Here is an 18,540-nt window from a genome sequence, read left to right as displayed (position 1 = left end):
ACCTTGCTGACCAGCTGCTAAGTAATTTTGATTGGAAGAATAAACATCAAATTAGAATCGCATTAAATTAAGCAGATATAAATGAAATAAAAAGTGGTAAAAAGCATACTTCGGCACAGAGAGCTGATGGAAGAAAACATTAAAACATATAAGGAACATGAGGTTTATTTATAACTTAGCCCCACAGAAGATGCAGTTAAATATCTGTTAGTGGAAATTAATTAGGTAACAAAAATGTTTTTAGTTAAACAATTTTAGAGTTAATCCTCAACACCACAGCAATGACAGAAATAAGCACCAAATTCATATAATTACTGGAATAAAATATTACTAGCCTAAACCTACTGTGATAATCTATTTTCTGGTTCATCTTTTTGATGTGAATGAATTCTGCAAAATGAAACGAATACTGTTAAAAAAAATCCAAGACTACGGACTGCTGCAGAGGAGAATGCCAATCTCCCCCTTGTTCCTTTAACAGCACAAGCCTGGAGGGATAGACGGGCACAAGTCCTCCGCATGTCAGGACTCTACTTCTGAACCTCCCTTGCAGTCAGGTGTCGCCCGGTGAGTCTGGCTTAAAAGGAGGGGTGCCCACCCTTTCCAGTACCCCCCCCTGTCTGGAGGTGTCAAGCACTGCAGAGCCACGAGCACATTCTGTGACCTTGAAGGGAGTAAACGCTTGCCTTGCTGAAGCTACAGTTATTTGATTGAGAAGCTGAGTTTCTTAATGCTTATTTTACTCCAAAAAAGCAGCCATTCATTCCTAAAGACTTACTGTATCAATTTTAAGACACACTTTAAAAAAAAAAACAACTTTCTAACATCTCTGAAAACGATGACACAAGTGCTGACTTTATGTATCTGCTTTCAGGGAGACTGCAGTAGAGAGAGTAATTACCACTTCCTAAGCCTACTCATCATGCTTATAGTTTCCTTTTCTGTGTGCACGTGAGTGACGTGATAAAAACCCATGTTTATCCTAAATCTAAAAATACTTTCAGTTAGGTATAAAATGAACATATCAAACCTTAACTGGTATGTTTTCTTTGTGATACATAAAATAGTTGGTGTATCTTCAAATAAACGATGTTTTAGATTCTATAAAATAAAATTAAAACACTAAATTTACTATGATGCCCTATTCGAAATGCATCAGCACAAGTCTGAGGCACAAGATATAATGAAAATTAGAACTTTTAAGTCAGACTGTCTTGAATTCATGTCTCAAGCCTTTAGCATTTGATTACTGAGACCTACATAATCCAGTTGGACTTCGGCTTTCAGGTTTATGTAATGGGCACGGTACCCCTTCCAGAACCTAGTTGTTAGGCTTAAACGAGATACTAGAACAATTAAAATAAACATACTGCCCAAGCTACCCTGAGCACTTCACATGCGTGATCTTATTCATTACTCAGTACTCCAGGAAAGATATGGCCACTTCCGCTCTGTGACAGAGGGTTAACCATCGTGCTACAGGTCCACTGATGAGTGGCCTCACTGCGACTCAACCCCAGAGTCCGATTTCAAAGCCTTAACAGTAACCGTGACATTTAGGTACCAAAGAGACGGGGAGGAAAGGCCGATGGGATGCTTCCTTCCAGTGCTTCAGTGGGAAACCTAACATCCACCACTGGGCTAGCGAGCACCCCAAAGGAGGAAGTCGCTGCGAGGTCACACCCGTCTCCTCGGCACGGGGGGGCAGCAGGGCTTACTAAACATTACATCAAAGAACGCTTTGTTAGTCTTCCTCACTTTTAAAATTATCCTTCTAGAGGAAACTGATTAAAAACCATTCCTGATTCCTTTCAATGGAATTTTCTTAAAACAATTACATTTAACCTCCCCCTGCAAATGTAAGCCTAAATGTTCAAAGAAATCAAAGAAAACAGTAATATCATTGTAAGTCATAAAAAACTTAACAATTTAGCCAGAAAATACACATTCGCGGTATTTTAGGGAGTGGAGCTTAGTTTTCAATATACCTCATTTAATGAAATTTAAAGCTTCTCGAAAGACCTGACAAGCAAACCCAGCAGCACCGAAAGCTCTGAGGTCGCCGAATCAGAGACAGCCTCACTCAGCATATTGGAAGAGGTGATGTCTAAACGGCAGTCACAGCGCACAAGACATGCCTGCCAGTCATCACCTAAAAAGTGGTTCAGATTTAAAACAGAACTTCTGGTTCGTTTTCACAAATTCGATCCAATTAAAATATAGATGATTTAAAACCACCTTAGATATTGCTGCCTAAAGCCAACAGGACAGATGTCTAATTTATCATGTCAGAACTTTAGAAAATTTATCTTTGAAGTTGACTTAAAACCTTCTAACTGGGTAACAAAAGTAGGCTCTCTCCAACTAGACAAGTAATTACTAATTAGTATGGGAGGTAATTCGTCCATAAACCCACGAGGATAAAGCATCACCTCTTTCAATATGTCTTAATTAATTGTTTGAAGGGAAAACTGTTAGTTTACCTTTAAAAATTTCTGCACTGCAGACTTCTTCAAGACATCAGGGTTAAACTCTAATGGGTTATTCTTTCAAGTCAGAAGAAAATGAATATACCAAGGGTTAATAAAACATGCGATGCGGAGTTTATGCGAGGTTAATGACATGAAAATTTATGCGAACAAAAAAAAACCTTTAAACAAAAACCACCAACAAGAATTACACACGAAAAAAACAGTAAAAATTATTTGTAAAATTCTTCTGTATGCTCAAGATTTTATCTTAGAATGAATGTTTACTCTACAAATATCAAAACACACTTCCTCACCCTCTGTGATTGCTATTCCTTTATTCCCCGCACCCCTCCTCCTATCTTTGGGATCTGAAAAATCCAATGGTGACACTTTAAGAAAGGGTTCTATTTACTATCCGTTGCTTGAATAAACCCCTAAAATGTCAACTATAATTAAACTAAAGGTTTTATCTAAAGTTTCAATGAATGGGCCATAAGTGCCCAAATCGCTCTCAGGCCAAGCTCTGTCCTATGAGAGCAGATGCTACTTGTCTTCCTTCTGAAATTTACTTTCTTCGTGCAAAACCACAGTAGAGATGGGCCTTCTCCACTTCGTCCCAGTCTTATCCAAGTATGAAATGTCGAGACTGATTAGGCCACCTCGAGAGGTTCTCTTGGCTTTAAAGTTCTATGATTATGGGGTTTATGTTCTAGTTTTATTAAATTTGTAAATTAATTTTTCTTGCCCTCAAAAGGGCAAGGCTGAGTTGTTTTCCTAGCTCCTTCAAAGACTAACCTATAAAAGATTTTATCCTTTTAGTTGTAATTAAGTTCCAGTTGACAAATTAATTGAAAAGTTGTAATTAAATGACAAATTGAATTTTATTATTTTTTTACAAACAGCAACGAGAATGCCGGACCCAATGGTCCATCTCAGGGGCGGGGGGCTCCTGGACAGGGAAGGCTGGGAACCGCTTCCCTGAGGTAGGGCTGACACTAGCCTTTCTGAAGCTCTCTTTGCATGGATGAGACCATGTTGAATGCACACATTACCCTAACATGCATCCACTAGCAAAGCAAGGAGAGCGGCTGTGGGGTGGGGTGGGGTGAGGGGTGGGGGGTGCTGTGTGAGGTCCTGGGGGTGAGGCAGGCAGGATCAGCCAGGTGCACTGGGGGCGGGGCAGCACGAGGCCTCTGGAACCTATTGTACCTTTCCCCCTGGGGCCACTTAACACCACCGAGACAGCGGTAAGCACCAGCATCTTCAATGAGAGAAAACACTAGCACCCTGGCAACCAGCGTCTCCGCACGGCACGGCTGGCATCTCTGCGAATAAAGCAGATGCTGCTGCAAACGCCGAACGCCGCCCGTCTCAGGCAGACCCCATCCACAGTGAAATAACCTTGCTAAAGTGACACATTCACTTCCCACTAGGACAGGGCAGACAGGGGTCAAGAACGTGGACTGTGTCACATGCAGAGTTCGAATCCCAGCTCTGGGGCTGCCTAGCCGTGACCCCGGCCTCTGATCTGCGTCCCTCAAGCTCCGTGCTGTCTGCCCTCTCACCCAAGAAGTGGTCGTGATGGCCCGGGACTGCACACGCCACCCAGGCAGAGCCCGTGGCGCGTGCTCAGCAAACGTAAGTCACCACAGGAGCCAGAGGTGTGGAGCTGGCACCAGGAGGCGGCACCCTCAGCGTTCCCCTGACATGTCAGCCCAGGGTGTGATCAGGAGGAGGGCGCAGCACTGTAAAGAGGCCCTTCCAGGCTGGGAGTCAGGCCTGCCGTGCTAAGAGTTTCCGGGTGGGGACCAAGGTGGGAACCGAGCTCTGGGGCTAAAAACTCTGAGCATTTGGGGCAGGCAGAATGCGGGAGGGCAGCAGGCCGACAGGAGTCTAAAACCCTCACTAGAAACGGTAAAGGGCTCAGGCTTTGAGAAACTTCGTACTGAAAGCCAATGGGTTAAAAGAAAGCAATCTGCTCAAATTCATTTTCGAGAACATTTTGTTGATGCCGATGTTTGACTCATAGGGCAGAGTATGTGATTTTGACAGCGTACGGGGAAAGGCAGTTTTGATAACCAGGCAGTGTATCTCAGAGAAACATTGCAAACCAATTACGAAACTCAGACAGAAGGTCAGGAGTATTTCCTTTCAAAGCGGCAGTTACAGAGCGGAAAGAAGTAACCCAGCAAGGCCACTGGCGACAGACTGTTTACACAGCAACGCACTGTTGTTTATAGCCGCTTACAATACAACTTGACTCTAAGAAACACCCAAAATAGAAAATCATTTCATTAAAAAGTGATAAAAAAAAAATAGATGCCATTATGCGTCGCTGCCGCTTTGTACAGGTAGATGCAGGTAGAGAAGATGCAGACCATGTGCTGTCGGCTCACACCCCCTTCAGGGTCTGGATTTTCCTCATCTATAAACTACTCTGCAAGTTTTGCCTCCCCCCTCTGAAGTAAGTATAAACCGAGAATACACATGGAAATGGAAATGAGGACTCTTCAAAAATGCAAAGCTGTACCCCTAGTGGATGCAAGGGCAAATGAACTTTAAGAATCTCACGATTCCTACGGCCATGCCACCCTGAACACACTCGATCCCGTCTGATCTTGGAAGCCTACCAGGGTCGGTCCTGGTTAGTACTTGGAAGGGAGATAGCCTAGGAAGACTGTAGGTGTAAAAAAAAAAAAAAAAAAAAAAAAAAAAAAATCACTAGTTACTGAATTAAAGCAGTAATTAGTCTAGAAAAGGTGACTCTCCGGACTAATGACTAAGCCATCGGTGGCTCCCTCTCACCCCGAAGTGAGTAGGAATAAACGCTTTGCTAAAAGCTCCGAGAAGTCTGCCGGCATCACAGCGCCAGAGCGAGGCTCCGGGAAACAGACACGCCGAGATCCAAACCAGCTTCCCGTGCCAGGCAAGGAATGCCGAATCGCCCGCCCCAGGCGATTCTGTAAGTTCCTTAAAAAAGGCTGAATTATAAACCCAATAACTTGTTTTCTCCCTTAGGAACTCTGGTTAAACAGTGGGGGAGAAGGCAAGTTTTCAGGGTAACAGGTGAATGTCTGTCTTCACTGACCATCCCTGTTGGCTCATTTGGGACTTTAAGGAAAGCCAGGTTTTGATACTTCTGTTTGGTCAGGACGAGAAAGCAGATTTAAGGCAATTTTTAAAGCTTTTAAAGAAATATTTACATGTCTCATTGAGATAAACCATCAAAAAAACAATCAGTGGACTCGCTCTGGCTTCATGTGTTCTGGGGGCCAGCAGCAGTTTGGGAACAGAGGGGGTCTTCCTGACTCACCAGGGACGTCCATCTCCTCAGACGCGGTCACCGTGTTAGCTACCGCGTGTTACACTTTACGAAACAAGCACGGAAGAAACACACACACACAGTAGCTGAAAGCATGCGAGAAGATAAGAGAGCAGGCCACGTCACTCTACCACCAAGGGGCGGCACTAGAAGTTCCAGCCCACATTCTAGCAGCGTCGGTTAAAACAAAAGGAAGAAAACCCTGGAGAACTCACAAACAGTGCTCTACAGACTGAGGCAGTATTTTCACAAAACACTAGTCCCCACGCTCGCCTCTCTTTTAAGTAGCCGCACCCAAAGTGTCCCTCGTAGACACTCTTAGGAAAGGGGACAGGGGGAGAAAGCAGAGAACGGTGGGCTGTGGTAAATGCGCACGCAGGCAGCGCTCACGACAGGTGCGCGGGGGCAGAGTCGCGGAGCCCAGGGACGGGGGGCTGCTGGCGGGCGCTCGCGTTTGAAATAAACACCCAGCAGGGCAGCAGTTTGGCGAAGGTCCTTTGTCTCTGACGGCCAGAGCACGCTTCATGCACAAAGTGCCCTTTTAACAGAAGGTGAATAAATTCACTTTTTTTTGCTTACGCGATGTTCTTAAAATTTCAATTAAATGTAATAAAACACAGTTCTGAAGAGAAGCCTAGTCCCTCCTTGCCAATTCAGCAATACTATTCTTCATATCCTAAAACAAACAACAAATTCACTTGCATCAGGCATTATAAAAGACCAGATAAACATTATTGTGGCTAAAAACAAAAAATTCTACCTTATAAGAAATTCTGTAGAGAGGTTAAGTAATAATGAAACACCTTTTCCCAAACTGAAATTATTACAGATAACGCCACGGATGTGAGTTGGAGGCCTGACTGAAATACCTTGGGAGGAATCACGCTGCCACGGATGTGAGTCGGAGGCCTGACTGAAATACCGTGGGAGGAATCACGCACATGAGAAGCTGGACTCAGCCGCCGTCCCTGAAGGGCAGTGCGGGGCCCACTGTGCCTTCGATGCGGGTCCGGCCCCTCACGTGTGGAGGGCTGACCTAACTCACGCAGGGATTTTCACTTTGGCTCAGCACTCTAACCCCCACGTTGGTCAAGGGTCCACTGTATACACAGTTACAAAGAGTTCAATCACACGTTCCCAGAATGAAAGAAAACGTGATCGGATTTTGTTAAAAACTTTAAACACAAAGCATACTAATGCACAAAAATGCACTTACTACGCTTTTGAGCACAATTTTAAAAGCTCGAAAGGTGCTAAATGAGATGAGGGTTTGTGACACAGTCTAACCCTGGGGGGCGACGCCAGACTGGGGCCCCAGGAGAAACGCTCGGGTGCGGTGCTCCAAGGGCTGAGCCGCGCGTCTGCGCCCTCGCCCAGCTCCGCGAGGGAGAAGGGACCCGGGCGACGCGCGCAAACGCACTCGGGAATGAGCATGTGACGCTCTCCCGGGAGGAAGACACCACGCGTCCGGGGTGGCTGTCTTTCCTTCAGCAAAACTGGCCTCTGACACAATGAAATAAAACGAGAACGACCGTCTATTGAACAAGTGAACAGGCACTCGGAAAGTTATCAAAATGATGTGAGTTTATAACCGGCACATACATCGCCCCGACAGTGGGGCTAACGCGTGGTGGTGGCGTGTGTGTGGGGTGGGGGGGCGGGGCGCGGCAGGCCTCGCACGGCTGAAGCTGCGTGGTAGTGGCGTGTGTGTGCGGTGCGGGGGGGGGGGCGCGGCAGGCCTCGCACGGCTGAAGCTGCGTGGTTTTCTTCTCCAAGCTACAGCGCTGCCTGTCAAACTCGCTCTTCCCAGCTCTTCCCGAGCAAGAGGGCACCCGCGGGGCCCGGGGACCACGTGTGTGGAAGGAGACGGCCGGGCAGCGTGTCCCTGGCGCCAGGGCGCTGCTCAGCACTCACCCTCCACGGCTGTCCCGCCCGTCACCCTGCCGTGCAACGGTTGCAACGAACTCTGGATTTGTCATCAGAGCTGCTTCATTTTATTCTCATGCCAAATAGAGAATAAACCCTTAGCCAACTAAGTTTTAACACTCAGTGATTTTCCTCAGAATCTCTCCTTCCCGAGCTCCGAGGAGGGCGTGTGGCTCTCCTCGGTGGGAGAGGCTGCCCCACAGAGCGCGTCGGAGTGGAGATGCCTCTGAATGTCCTGGATGACCAGTGAGGAGCACAACAGAGTGACCCCGGCCCTCCCAGCGCTGCAGTCGGGCTAGAGTGAAGACACAGCGACAGGAACAGAAGACACGGTGTGGAAATGAGCACCCAAGTCCCACAGCGAGACCTACCGGAAGGTTCCTCGCTGAATCCAAATACAAGATCAGCAAAGAAGAGGAGAGCCCATCATTGGCTTGACCCTTGTCGGCTCTGATGTCTGTCAGCACCTACAAGGGACAAGAGGGAGCCTCAGCCAGTGTGTCCACACAGGACTTTGGACTCCTGTGGCCTGACCATGCCTTTAATGCTCAAGAAAATCGGAAAAGTGGAACATAAACCATGCGACACATGTAGGCAGAATGAAAACAGTGAAATCTTTTTCAAAAGATTGTAAAATCAGCTGAACGAAGTGCTTGCTGACCTGTGGCCACCCAAACACCTGCCCTGCGTCAGGCACAAGCTTTGAGGACCTTGTGAAACAGTTGCAAAAGACCTGCGAACCTCTCTTTAAAAATTCTATTATCTTTAATTCGTCCCTGATGCTACTATAGTGCTTAGAGCTCAATAATCAAAGTGTAGTTGTGATTTTTTAACTGACGTAGACACTGCTCTCAGCCAGGAGTGGCTGGCTGCCCGGGACACACGTCGCAGCACCTTGTCGAGGGTAGAGGCGTCTGGCAGTAACGTGAGCCACTCCAGTTTCAGGTGCAGCTTTCCTTTGCAGACCTCGTCCAGGGTGAACCACTGGGGAGAAAAGTGCAGGTTCAGCGAACGTCCTGAATCGACACCCAAATTCGACAGCTCCGTAAATGTCGCCAGCCGCGCACTAAGTGCGGCGTCGGCTGTCAACGCCGCTGACAGCTCGAACCCCGCCACCCCTGCTCTGCGCTCTCTCAACGGGCTCACGGTCCATGACGACGGGACCTGCACGGCGCTGCCTGCAGTCCAAGGCCCCGCTCGACGCTTCACAAACTCTGACTCACCAAACCCAGGCAGAGCCCCTGTGAGGTAAGCACTATTTTCACCCCTAATTTACATGCGAGAATTCAAATGTCTCATTTATGGACCATAGATAACATAACATCAAGCCCGAATACTAAATTTCAGCATCAAGGAAGCATCTTTGTTTTTATTCCTCATATACACTAATTAACAAAATGACATAGTGATTTCGGCTGAAAAACCACCAAGCAATGAACTGAGGGAGGGCTGTGCACACACGGCATTGAGAGACCGCCGTGAGCGCCGGGCTCGGCCCGCTCTGCCCTGCGCCGCGACCCGGGACCCACACACCGCAGGCACGCGAAGGTCTGCCCGCGGGTGCCATGTGCCCGGGGAGGACACGTGCCCCCTGCAAGCCGGCGGCAGCACTGCTGACTTGGTGAACTTACCGTCTTTCGGAGGCCACCACCTACTTTTCCTTTTCATCTACTTTTTACAGACAGTGATATCCCGCTTGCTGTCGATTCCCGCTGCGTTTACAGACCTTTCACGTGACAACCCCGAGTGCGCTGTGCCAGCTCTGCCGTTAACTCCAGCTGCCTCGGGGTGCCCACTACCCCCCCGGCCTCTGCCCGCCTCCCAAAGGACCACATGTGCCTGCCTGGAACAAAATCGGCTTGTGCCGGCACGTGGTAGGTACCCAATACAGACGACATGACTTGGCTCGTAAATTCTTTCCACTTAGCTATCACTGAGAGGCCCACATTCTCAGCATTTGGAGCCAAATGTTGCGTTTTCAGAACAAGGTGTGGCACTCCGTGCGTCAAACAGAAAAGAACAGTACTGGGAGAAAACTTACTTCGTCTAACAGGCGCTCCTTTTCAACTTCGGCAAGATCAATCATAAGACTACAGGAATAACAATACAACAGCTTTAGAACACAAAAACAAACTTCTCACAGCTGAAATAACTTTAGCATTTGTCTATGAAAAAGCACTCCAGAAATATAACAAAAGGCCACGCAGTTTATCAAGAACCGGACTTCTTCCAAAAACTTCCTTGAGCTTCCAGCCCAGAGTGTGAGGAGAGGCGAGGAGAGCAGGGCTGAGTTTCCGGGGCGCCAGAGCACTCTGCTGAGCTGGGAGCCGTAAGAACAGCTGGTCTCCCCACAACGCAGTGTTCACAACGTGCCAACCATAGTCAAGGTTATCAGCCTTGTCTGCCATGCTCCCTGTGGCTCAGCTGCTAGCACCCCAAGTTAGGCCTTCGCCGTCTTCCCCGCCTGGCTCCTCACTGGAGACCACCGTGTGTCTGGAGCCTGCACACGTGACATGTCCACTAGACCCCCACTCTACTGCAAGGACTGGGGCCGGCCCAGAAACGGTGGGTGGTTCCCCTCGGCTCTTCCTGCAGCCGCCCCTCCCCCCGCTCCTCCTCCTCCTGTCCCAGGCCAGGTCCCACATCTCTTTGCTGGCCTGTTCCAGTGACCTGGTGTCCGCCAGTCTCCAGCTCCATCCCTGACACTCCCATCAGTCTGGATTTCCTGAAATGCGAATGGGATCTGTTCGCTATCCTGCTTATAACCTTTTGGTTGCTCCGTGTTAAACTGTCTCATGAATGAATTCAGACGTCACAGCGTAACACACAAACTATTTTTGACGAGGCCAAACCTGTCCAATGTCATCTATCCCTGTATCTTTTTTGCCACAAGAAATTCCGTTAAATGTAAAGATTACATTAAAGTGTACTTTTCAAAAAGCTCATTTTTTCAGCTGTACTGGTTGTTCAATTAAAGTAAAACAATTGATATTTTTTTCAATGTGTAGACACTATGTAAATCACTATCCCCCCCACCAAAAAATAAAAAAAACCACCAAAATAAAAATGTTTAAAACCCGTTTCTACAATCCAGAGAACCGCCCGCGCGGTGCGAGGGCCGGAAAGCTGCCCTGGCATCGAGGCCACGCTGCCTCCTGAGCGCTGGAAATGGGCCGGCCCAGCGGGGACAGTGTACTGGCCGCTGCGAAGGACAGAGCACGCTCTTTTACTAACACGCACAACTTGTCAGGAATGAAACATTTTAGGAAGCTTAAGGTAAAACAAATGTTACATCTAGAAGCCATTTAAAAACACAAATAACATGTACATAAACCTATTTGAGTTATAGTTTTAAGAGGTTAAAAGAGTAATGCTACGCTCTGCTCAGTCACAAAGGACGTACCTTCCCAGAAAGTCGTCCTTGTCCGGGTCTTCATCAAAGAGCTCAATCTCTAATTCCTGTCCAGGATGTTCATAGACCAGGGCCTGAGGATTAATGACCGGTGGTTATTTTTCATTTTTACTGATCGTCATCTCGTGAGTATGATGGAGACAGTGAGTGTCAGCACACCCTCTTCTGCAGCGCTTGGTCCTCACGAAGCTCTCCCTTTCTCACCGCCAAACCACATGCGCCTCTCGTTTGGAAACACGCTGCCCGCATAGGAATGGTCAGTGTCCGTCTGTGTTCGCTTCCCGGGGCTTACACCCGAGGCTCTAGAACAGGACAGCCCCGCAGCCTGGTGCAGGCTCCCTCCGCTCAGAGGTCATCCCTGGGATACCCAACCAGGAGGCACCCCCCGGGGATTCGGGAAGCTGGCAGCAGACGGGCCTGGGGGCATGAGCCCTGGCGGAGTGAACTGTGCTTTCTGCAGAAAGCTCTGCCAAATGCGCGGGCGGTCCCCAGCACGTGCGGCTCCTGCTGCAGCAACCCCACTCTGAGGAGCTTTACCTGGGGAAAAGGTGGCCAGGCGAAGAAAAATGCATTCACCTTACGCTTGCACAGCAGGGGCTAAGATGCTGAACCCAACAGCTGAGATCTCTTTGGGTAAAGAAACGATGGTATCTATTCAGTGAATGGCTACTATAAATCAGGTCCATCTGTATTTATGGACGTGTAAGAATGTCCGGGTGTTATTAAAGGAAAATTTTACAAAACAGTATATAATCCCATGTTTGCATATGTTTACATGTGTTAGTAACAACACAAAACATGTTTCACATCACGAAAAATATTCTGTCAATTATATATAGTGATGACTTTACGAAACTGAGGTTTCATTTATGCACTGGCATGACAAGGTTGTCATGAGGCAGGAACAGAAGGTGCAATACTATTTAAAGGTGGCAAGTTAAAGCAAAGAGAACTGAAGTTGCCGACTAAATGAAACACGCTCCTGTGTGACTTTGGGACAGAGCCAAGCAGCAGATGAGACGTCTTACCTCGTACACCTCACTCCACTTTGGACTAAGGTTCTCTTTGATGACCTTGCTCTGGAAGACTTGATTGCCAACTCGAATGACTCCATAGGGGTCGGACTTCCCCTTGACAAGCCCCTTCAGGTAGGTATCCTTGCCCTGAAGATCCTGAGCTTCAATGAAGTGTATCCGCAGGACACCCTGGAAAGCAGAGCAGACGTGTCCCGCTCGCTGGTGCAGACGGACAGCTGTGTGCTGGCCATCCGAAGCGCGCGGTGCACAGGAAGAGAACACAGACCTCTTCTCGTGCGGCAAAGCGGCAAACATGCGTGTAAAGCATCAGATGGCGGGGCTAAAGAAAATCCAAAGCAGGGCAGGGCAGTGGCGTCTGGGCGTGACCGTTCGATGACTCCAGAGCCTTCTCCGGGCACAGGTCCCAGAGCGACCTATGCTCCAGGAGCCTGAAGAGCCAGCTCGCGCGGGGGGCAGAGGTCAGATGACAGGGCCCTGTGTGCCACAGAACGACCCTGCCTGGTTCTAAGTAACGCTGATGCTACAGGATGTATCAGACCCACCCACTGCTGAGCCCTTGGTGCCCATGAAACATTGTCATCAATCCTACTTTATACGTAGTATTGCATTATTGCATACAAACTGAAACTTTGAAATACATACTACTCAGACTCTAAACATAGTTCTCTTTTCCAGGATATTTAATTGATAAAAAGTATCCACTCAGATTTCTTTCAAAGGCAAACAAAGACAGTAAGGGTAGCTTTTGTTAGGGTAGTAGTCTCCCTCATACTCTTTTTTACAAAATTACTAGGTAATATTCCTGACCCAAACAGCATGGAATGATATGTTTATATTCTATCACTTACTCATTAAGCAATCTGAGAGAACACTTGTGTTCCCATCGCGAATGAAGCTGTTATGACTTACATGTACAAACACTACGGGCTTTCTGAGATGACACCTAAGCTGTCACAGCTGTCCTTTACGACCTGAGGTTCCCAGCTGAGGTCTAGATGCACACTAGCCAATCTCCTTAGGAGTGTGGCTGGCCAACTACTTACTGCACCGAGACCCATGCGGCAAGGTCGCTGTCAGGAGAAACCAGGAAGTTACAGGTCCAGGAAGTCATGGCTGTCTGTGTGTAAGCGTAACCGAGGCTGGGACATGCTCACCTTTGGTATTGGAAACCGCAACTGGGCTATCTGGACTTCGCTGACAAGAGGAACAGTGATGCGATTGGGAAGCACCAGATAGTTTGATATTATATCCAAAATGATTGTGTCTGACAAACCACTGTTAGGTGGGAGGTAAAAGAACAAAGCAAATATCACACACAGCACATTGAGGCTAGTTATCATAGACTGTAGCAGTAAACTTACCACAACTATACAATAACTCATTTATAGGGTCAGGGTTATCTGCTCTGCAACACAAATTTACAACCAGTTCAATTTAAAACTGCGGTTAATTGTTTATCTGTGGTACTGCTATGGTGACTATTACGTAAGATTTATTCGGAGAACAGGAGGTCATATTCTGGCTACCTTCTGTAATGTCCTAAATAATATTTCATACAATCCTACATTAATTATTGAGTTAATACTGAATAACTGATATACACTTCATTAATTTTTTTTAACATGAAATATTTCAAATATCCATAAAAGTTCAGAGAATACTACAATCCCCATTTACTCATTCAATGTTTATTACAGTAAATTCTCTCTTGCTATATATATATGACTCACTCTTAAAGTAAAAGAATTCACTGTTTATTCCCATTTGACATTAATTTAGGATCTGAATACTGTAATAATTTTGAAATATTATATACCACTGCACAGAGAACTCAGAAATATTAATAAAATTGTGGAAGTTAAAGAAACAAATGCATTTTTAATATATTTTTGCCTATTCTTTGGGGTAAATGTAAAAATTAAGTTGAACACTTTTAAAAGCATATATAAATGAAGCTTCACGTCTACAGAGGAACACCTCTGGAAATGCTAAGTTTTAAAAATACTTGTTTCGCAGACATCAAAATGATTAACATACACATAGAAAGTAATTCTGCAAACGAAAGATCCACTGGGACAGCGTGACCGTCACCGTCACCCAGTGGACACTGAAGCACACACTGCAAGCTGCGTGTCCGAGTTCAGTACGACCTAGACCTCGCCCACAGACCTGCAGCGCAACACGGGAAAGCCTGAAAATAACCCCGGAGCCCGTGGCGGCACTCCTCTGCCTGTGCACAGGTCAGTTAATTAGACGGCAAAACCCCCAGAGACAGTTTTCAGAGGCTTTAAGACTGAAGGCAGCAAATATGACATAAATGCTTTTAAAAATCCCTCCGTCGCTCTGGTGGCCAGCCGAGCGCCTCGCCGCCCGCCTTACCGCCGCGCAGACTCTGGCCCCCAGTCACCAGCGGAAGGCGCCTGCCACGCCGGGCCTTTCCACCCTCCAGCACTCCCAGCCTTCTCCCCAGCTGTCAGGGCTGTGGGGCCTCTCCTGGGCGCCTGGAGCATCACCATTCACCTGGCCACTCTGCCTGTCCTGACTGCTGCAGGGTCTCGTCCCCCAGGGATGGACGCCACCCACCGAGTGCCGTCCCTGCTCATCGCCTCGCTTCTCATGTTCTCGCCCCTTCCTAAACCCTCGGCGCTCGGTTTAGGGCCCCTCATGATACCACGGGTTCCCGTTTGCAGTCAAAAAATATAGCACATAGTACTCATTTTATAAAGCCTGGCAAGACTCCATTACGTTAGGTTCAAAGTTACTGAATATTTACTTTTACGACGTAAGACTTGCCAAGCTGTGTTTTATTTACAGACAGTCTCTGGGTGAGAAACAGTAGCCTAAACTTTCGTTATGTATGTATGTAAATACATAAAATTTATACAATTATATACACAGTCATATACATTTTGATGACATATATAATTCTGTATACGGAAGATAAAAGTATATTATTATGCTACATACATAAAAACGTTTATAAAACAATAGCTAGAACCTATTGCTATTTAAAAAAACCTGCCCTACACATCCCATCAGCACATCAAAAGGGGCTGCCTGTGCACGCGTCGGCACGTACGCATCTCCGCGTGTACACGCGTGCCTGTGTGCAGGTCTCCCTGTTACATAAAGGCTCAGGACCGACTTCCCTGAGCTGCAGGCTCGTCCTCAAGGGAGCGAACACAGAGCTATCTGCAGAGAAGGTGCTCAACGACCCGTGTTCATTTCAGCCCACCGTGACGCTTAAGGGAGGAAAGGAGAACAAGCATTTTCTACACCGGATGACAACAAGGATTTCTCCTTTCTGCAGGCTGAACAGCTCCCAGTCCCCCCACTTCTGGTGAAAAGCTCTTCCTTTTGGGGACACCATCGCTCCTTGCTGGGGCTTTTTCAAGCATTTTCTGCCTCCTGCAGGGGTGGGCGTGAGACCCAGAGCTGACCGTCAGAATCACAGGAATCTGCCCAAGGATGGGTGGACAAACAGAGGTCAGCACTGGAACTCTTGCTGAACTAGTGGGAAAAGGTTCTCCTTTGACTGAGGCTGCTAAGCTTGCAGAATAGAAGCCAGAAGCTACCGCTTCATAGCAAGAGCTGCCCCAAAACAAGGCTGCAGCGCGCTGCGGAGAGCAGCATCGGGACGCCACTCCGGGCTGCGCGGGGGGTCGGGCGCGCCACGCAGCGCCGAGGCCAGGCTGGCCAGGGGCAGGCGCGCAGAACGCGCTGCTCGAGGCGGGAACGCGCTGTCTTTAAGGGAAGTATTTAATTACTCGTTTACTTAGTTAAGACCACCGGATTCCTAACGAACATTCTAACAGATATGTTTTTAAGTTGTACTTTCTTCCCCAAAATCTTTTACAGATAACAGTATTTTTCTATATCCAGTAAACTACAGTACCTAAAAAGTTTTATTATTATGACTATTAAATCCTAATTTTTTCCTGATAATTATACAAAATAAAATTTTAATGGTCATTTCGGGGGCATAAATACATAAGAATAGGAAAAAACAGACTAAATCCAAAGCTTTCATAATTTAATTTCTAAGGTATTTTGGGGAGGGGGGAATCCACAGATTAGCAAAGTACCCACTAGAAACATATGTAACTTTAACCAATAAGTACTGCATTTTAACCCTCAGCTACAACAGTGAAACCAGCAAAAGCAAGTGTCAACGCTATAATCCCAGAATTCCCCACTCGGCAGTCAGCAGTCACCCTCCACCAGGTAAGACAGATGGACTGTGACACGACCCAGAGGCCGTCACTTCTCTCGTAGCAGGGGGGTGCCCTGATGGCTTCACAGGCTCACGGCAGACAACGGCCTCGTGGCCGAGACCTGGTGGCTAGAGGCAACGCAGGGGCCTCGCGGCAACAGTGCCGGGACTGCAGGCTTCTCACCCCGCCACGGCACCCAGGCCCCGAGCTGCCGCCTGCTCTCCAAGGAGTGGCTGCAGCTTGAAAAGAACCCAGGAAGGGCTAGTTCTGAAAATACTTGCTTTTAAAGTTTTCTTTATTTTTCTCAGAAAATGATAAAAACTAAACTTAAAAATTAATTTGTAGGACATTGAAAGGCGGCTACTATTCTAAAACACCAAAACTAAAAAGCTGCTTCCTGGTAACTGAAGAGCGAAAGGAAGAGTGAGTGACTTGGTCTCAGGGCCCGAGGCCCTGACCCCCTCTGCTTCTGCAGGGCTGGACGGGCTGGACGCGGACACGGGGGGCCCAGCTGCGGCCTCGGTGCTCGAGTCGCAGATGGGAGCCTGCAGAGGCGGCGCAGGGTCCGCCTGCAGGAGACAGGCCTCCCGGCTGGGCCCCATTCCCACAACACGGTCGGCAAGCTAACGAGGCAAGACGTGGCACTTACTTTAGTCCAGGGATATCGAGAAGGTTGGTCAGGCCTGTCCAGTTAATTTCTAAAAGCTGTAAAAAGAAAAAGGGCAAAAATATTTCATAGCCAAATACTTCTGATTTCCAAATCAAATCATATAGGTTGTTTCTTTATAAAAATACTGCCCCACACCTCGTTTTGCACTCTAGAAAACACGGAGGCCGTCGTCCCTTGTTGGTGAGATGAGAGCCATCTCTTTCGTTTTGTGACAGCACAGCTTTCTCCAGTAAAACCGCATAATAATTTATGTACCCATTTTCCTACTAATGGACACTTAGAATATTTATTCAGTGACTTTTTTAAATTCATTTTTTATTAAATTTATTGGGGTGACATTGGTTACTATTTTATTACTTATTTTTTAAAACATTTTTTATTAAATCGTGACTTTTTCTATATATACACATGTTCTTGTACATACACACAAACTAGCATTCAAACAAAGTGGACATTTTGGTCAAAGACACATGTTCATTTGTGTTGACAGTGACTACCTAATTACCCTAAAGAAATACTGAGCCAATTTATGTCCCCACCACAAGTGTACGAAAATGTCTTTTCTTTATACCCTCGCCAAAAAGATATTAAAAATCTGGCAGTTAAAAAATGGTACTTTATCACTGTTTCAATTTGTACTTTCCTGATATTAGTGGGACATGTTTCACTCATTCATTCAATCTTTGTATCTGTTCGCTCATTTTTCTAGTGGGCATTTATCTTAGATGATACCTACATAGTTGGCTAAGATTTCAATAAGTGCCGGTGGATGGGTAAAAACTAATGATCAGAAACACTGATTTTCCTATAGAATACAATAAAATCACTTGTGCTTTGTGGTTTTATTTGTGGAAGAAATGCTAAGTGAAATTACATGATCTCGATTACCCAAACAGCTGGAATAATGAATTCTGGCTCAAATCCCTTTGGGAAGTGGATGGTTATAAATAAACGTGAACTAGAAGAGGCAAGGTTCTTTTGGAAAGACCAAAACTAAAAAGCAACAATTTTTAAAAGTCCTGAAAGACTAAGATTTTTCATCACGAGAGAAAGGAGATGTGCACGGCTCACGGCACGAACTCTTGCCGCCCACCCCATGAACAAAGAGGACCGGAAGCAGCGGGGACGGGCGCGCCACTCCCTGCACCCACCATCCCTGCAGGCATCGCCCCTACAGTGAGCCCGGGACCCTGAAAAAACGGCGGATTCCAGGCCTGGGCATCTTGCTGAATCAGAAAGCTTAAGGGAACACATCCAGACTGATGAGAGGCGCTGTCTAAGGACGGCTCACGAAAGATCATAAGCGACGTAAGGCCTGCTCACATGACACTTGTCAAAATGATGAAGTGCATTTTAATGGTACCCACGTTCAGAGAAACAACATACCGGGGAGGAAGACGCAGGATTTTGGGGACAGAACTCAGCTGGGTTTGAGAATAGATGTGAATGCAAGAAAAAAGGCCCCAGGCAAAGGGGCCCATGTTCAAG

General features: G+C 47.0%; 1 protein-coding gene across 3 annotated transcripts in view; it reads right to left on the bottom strand.

Moving 5' to 3' along the window:
* The window catches only part of ESYT2 (extended synaptotagmin 2), a 61,458-nt gene that overhangs the window by 13,805 nt on the left and 29,113 nt on the right, over positions 1–18,540 (bottom strand). For 2 of the 3 annotated variants that reach the window (XM_016160953.2, XM_016160949.2), the window contains exons 7-14: positions 17,032–17,087; positions 13,323–13,443; positions 12,160–12,336; positions 11,123–11,205; positions 9,761–9,809; positions 8,614–8,703; positions 8,091–8,186; positions 2,484–2,546 (exon numbers count right to left, since the gene is read on the bottom strand). In XM_016160953.2, coding sequence (XP_016016439.2) covers positions 2,484–2,546; positions 8,091–8,186; positions 8,614–8,703; positions 9,761–9,809; positions 11,123–11,205; positions 12,160–12,336; positions 13,323–13,443; positions 17,032–17,087 — 735 coding nt within the window. The remainder of the gene's footprint in view (positions 1–2,483; positions 2,547–8,090; positions 8,187–8,613; positions 8,704–9,760; positions 9,810–11,122; positions 11,206–12,159; positions 12,337–13,322; positions 13,444–17,031; positions 17,088–18,540) is intronic. The other variant, XM_036230587.1, reaches the window with a different exon arrangement.

This window comes from Rousettus aegyptiacus, unplaced genomic scaffold (genome assembly GCF_014176215.1).
Source record: "Rousettus aegyptiacus isolate mRouAeg1 unplaced genomic scaffold, mRouAeg1.p scaffold_m13_p_13, whole genome shotgun sequence".
Classification (NCBI taxonomy): Eukaryota; Metazoa; Chordata; class Mammalia; order Chiroptera; family Pteropodidae; genus Rousettus; species Rousettus aegyptiacus.
This window is presented reverse-complemented; position numbering and strand designations above follow the sequence as displayed.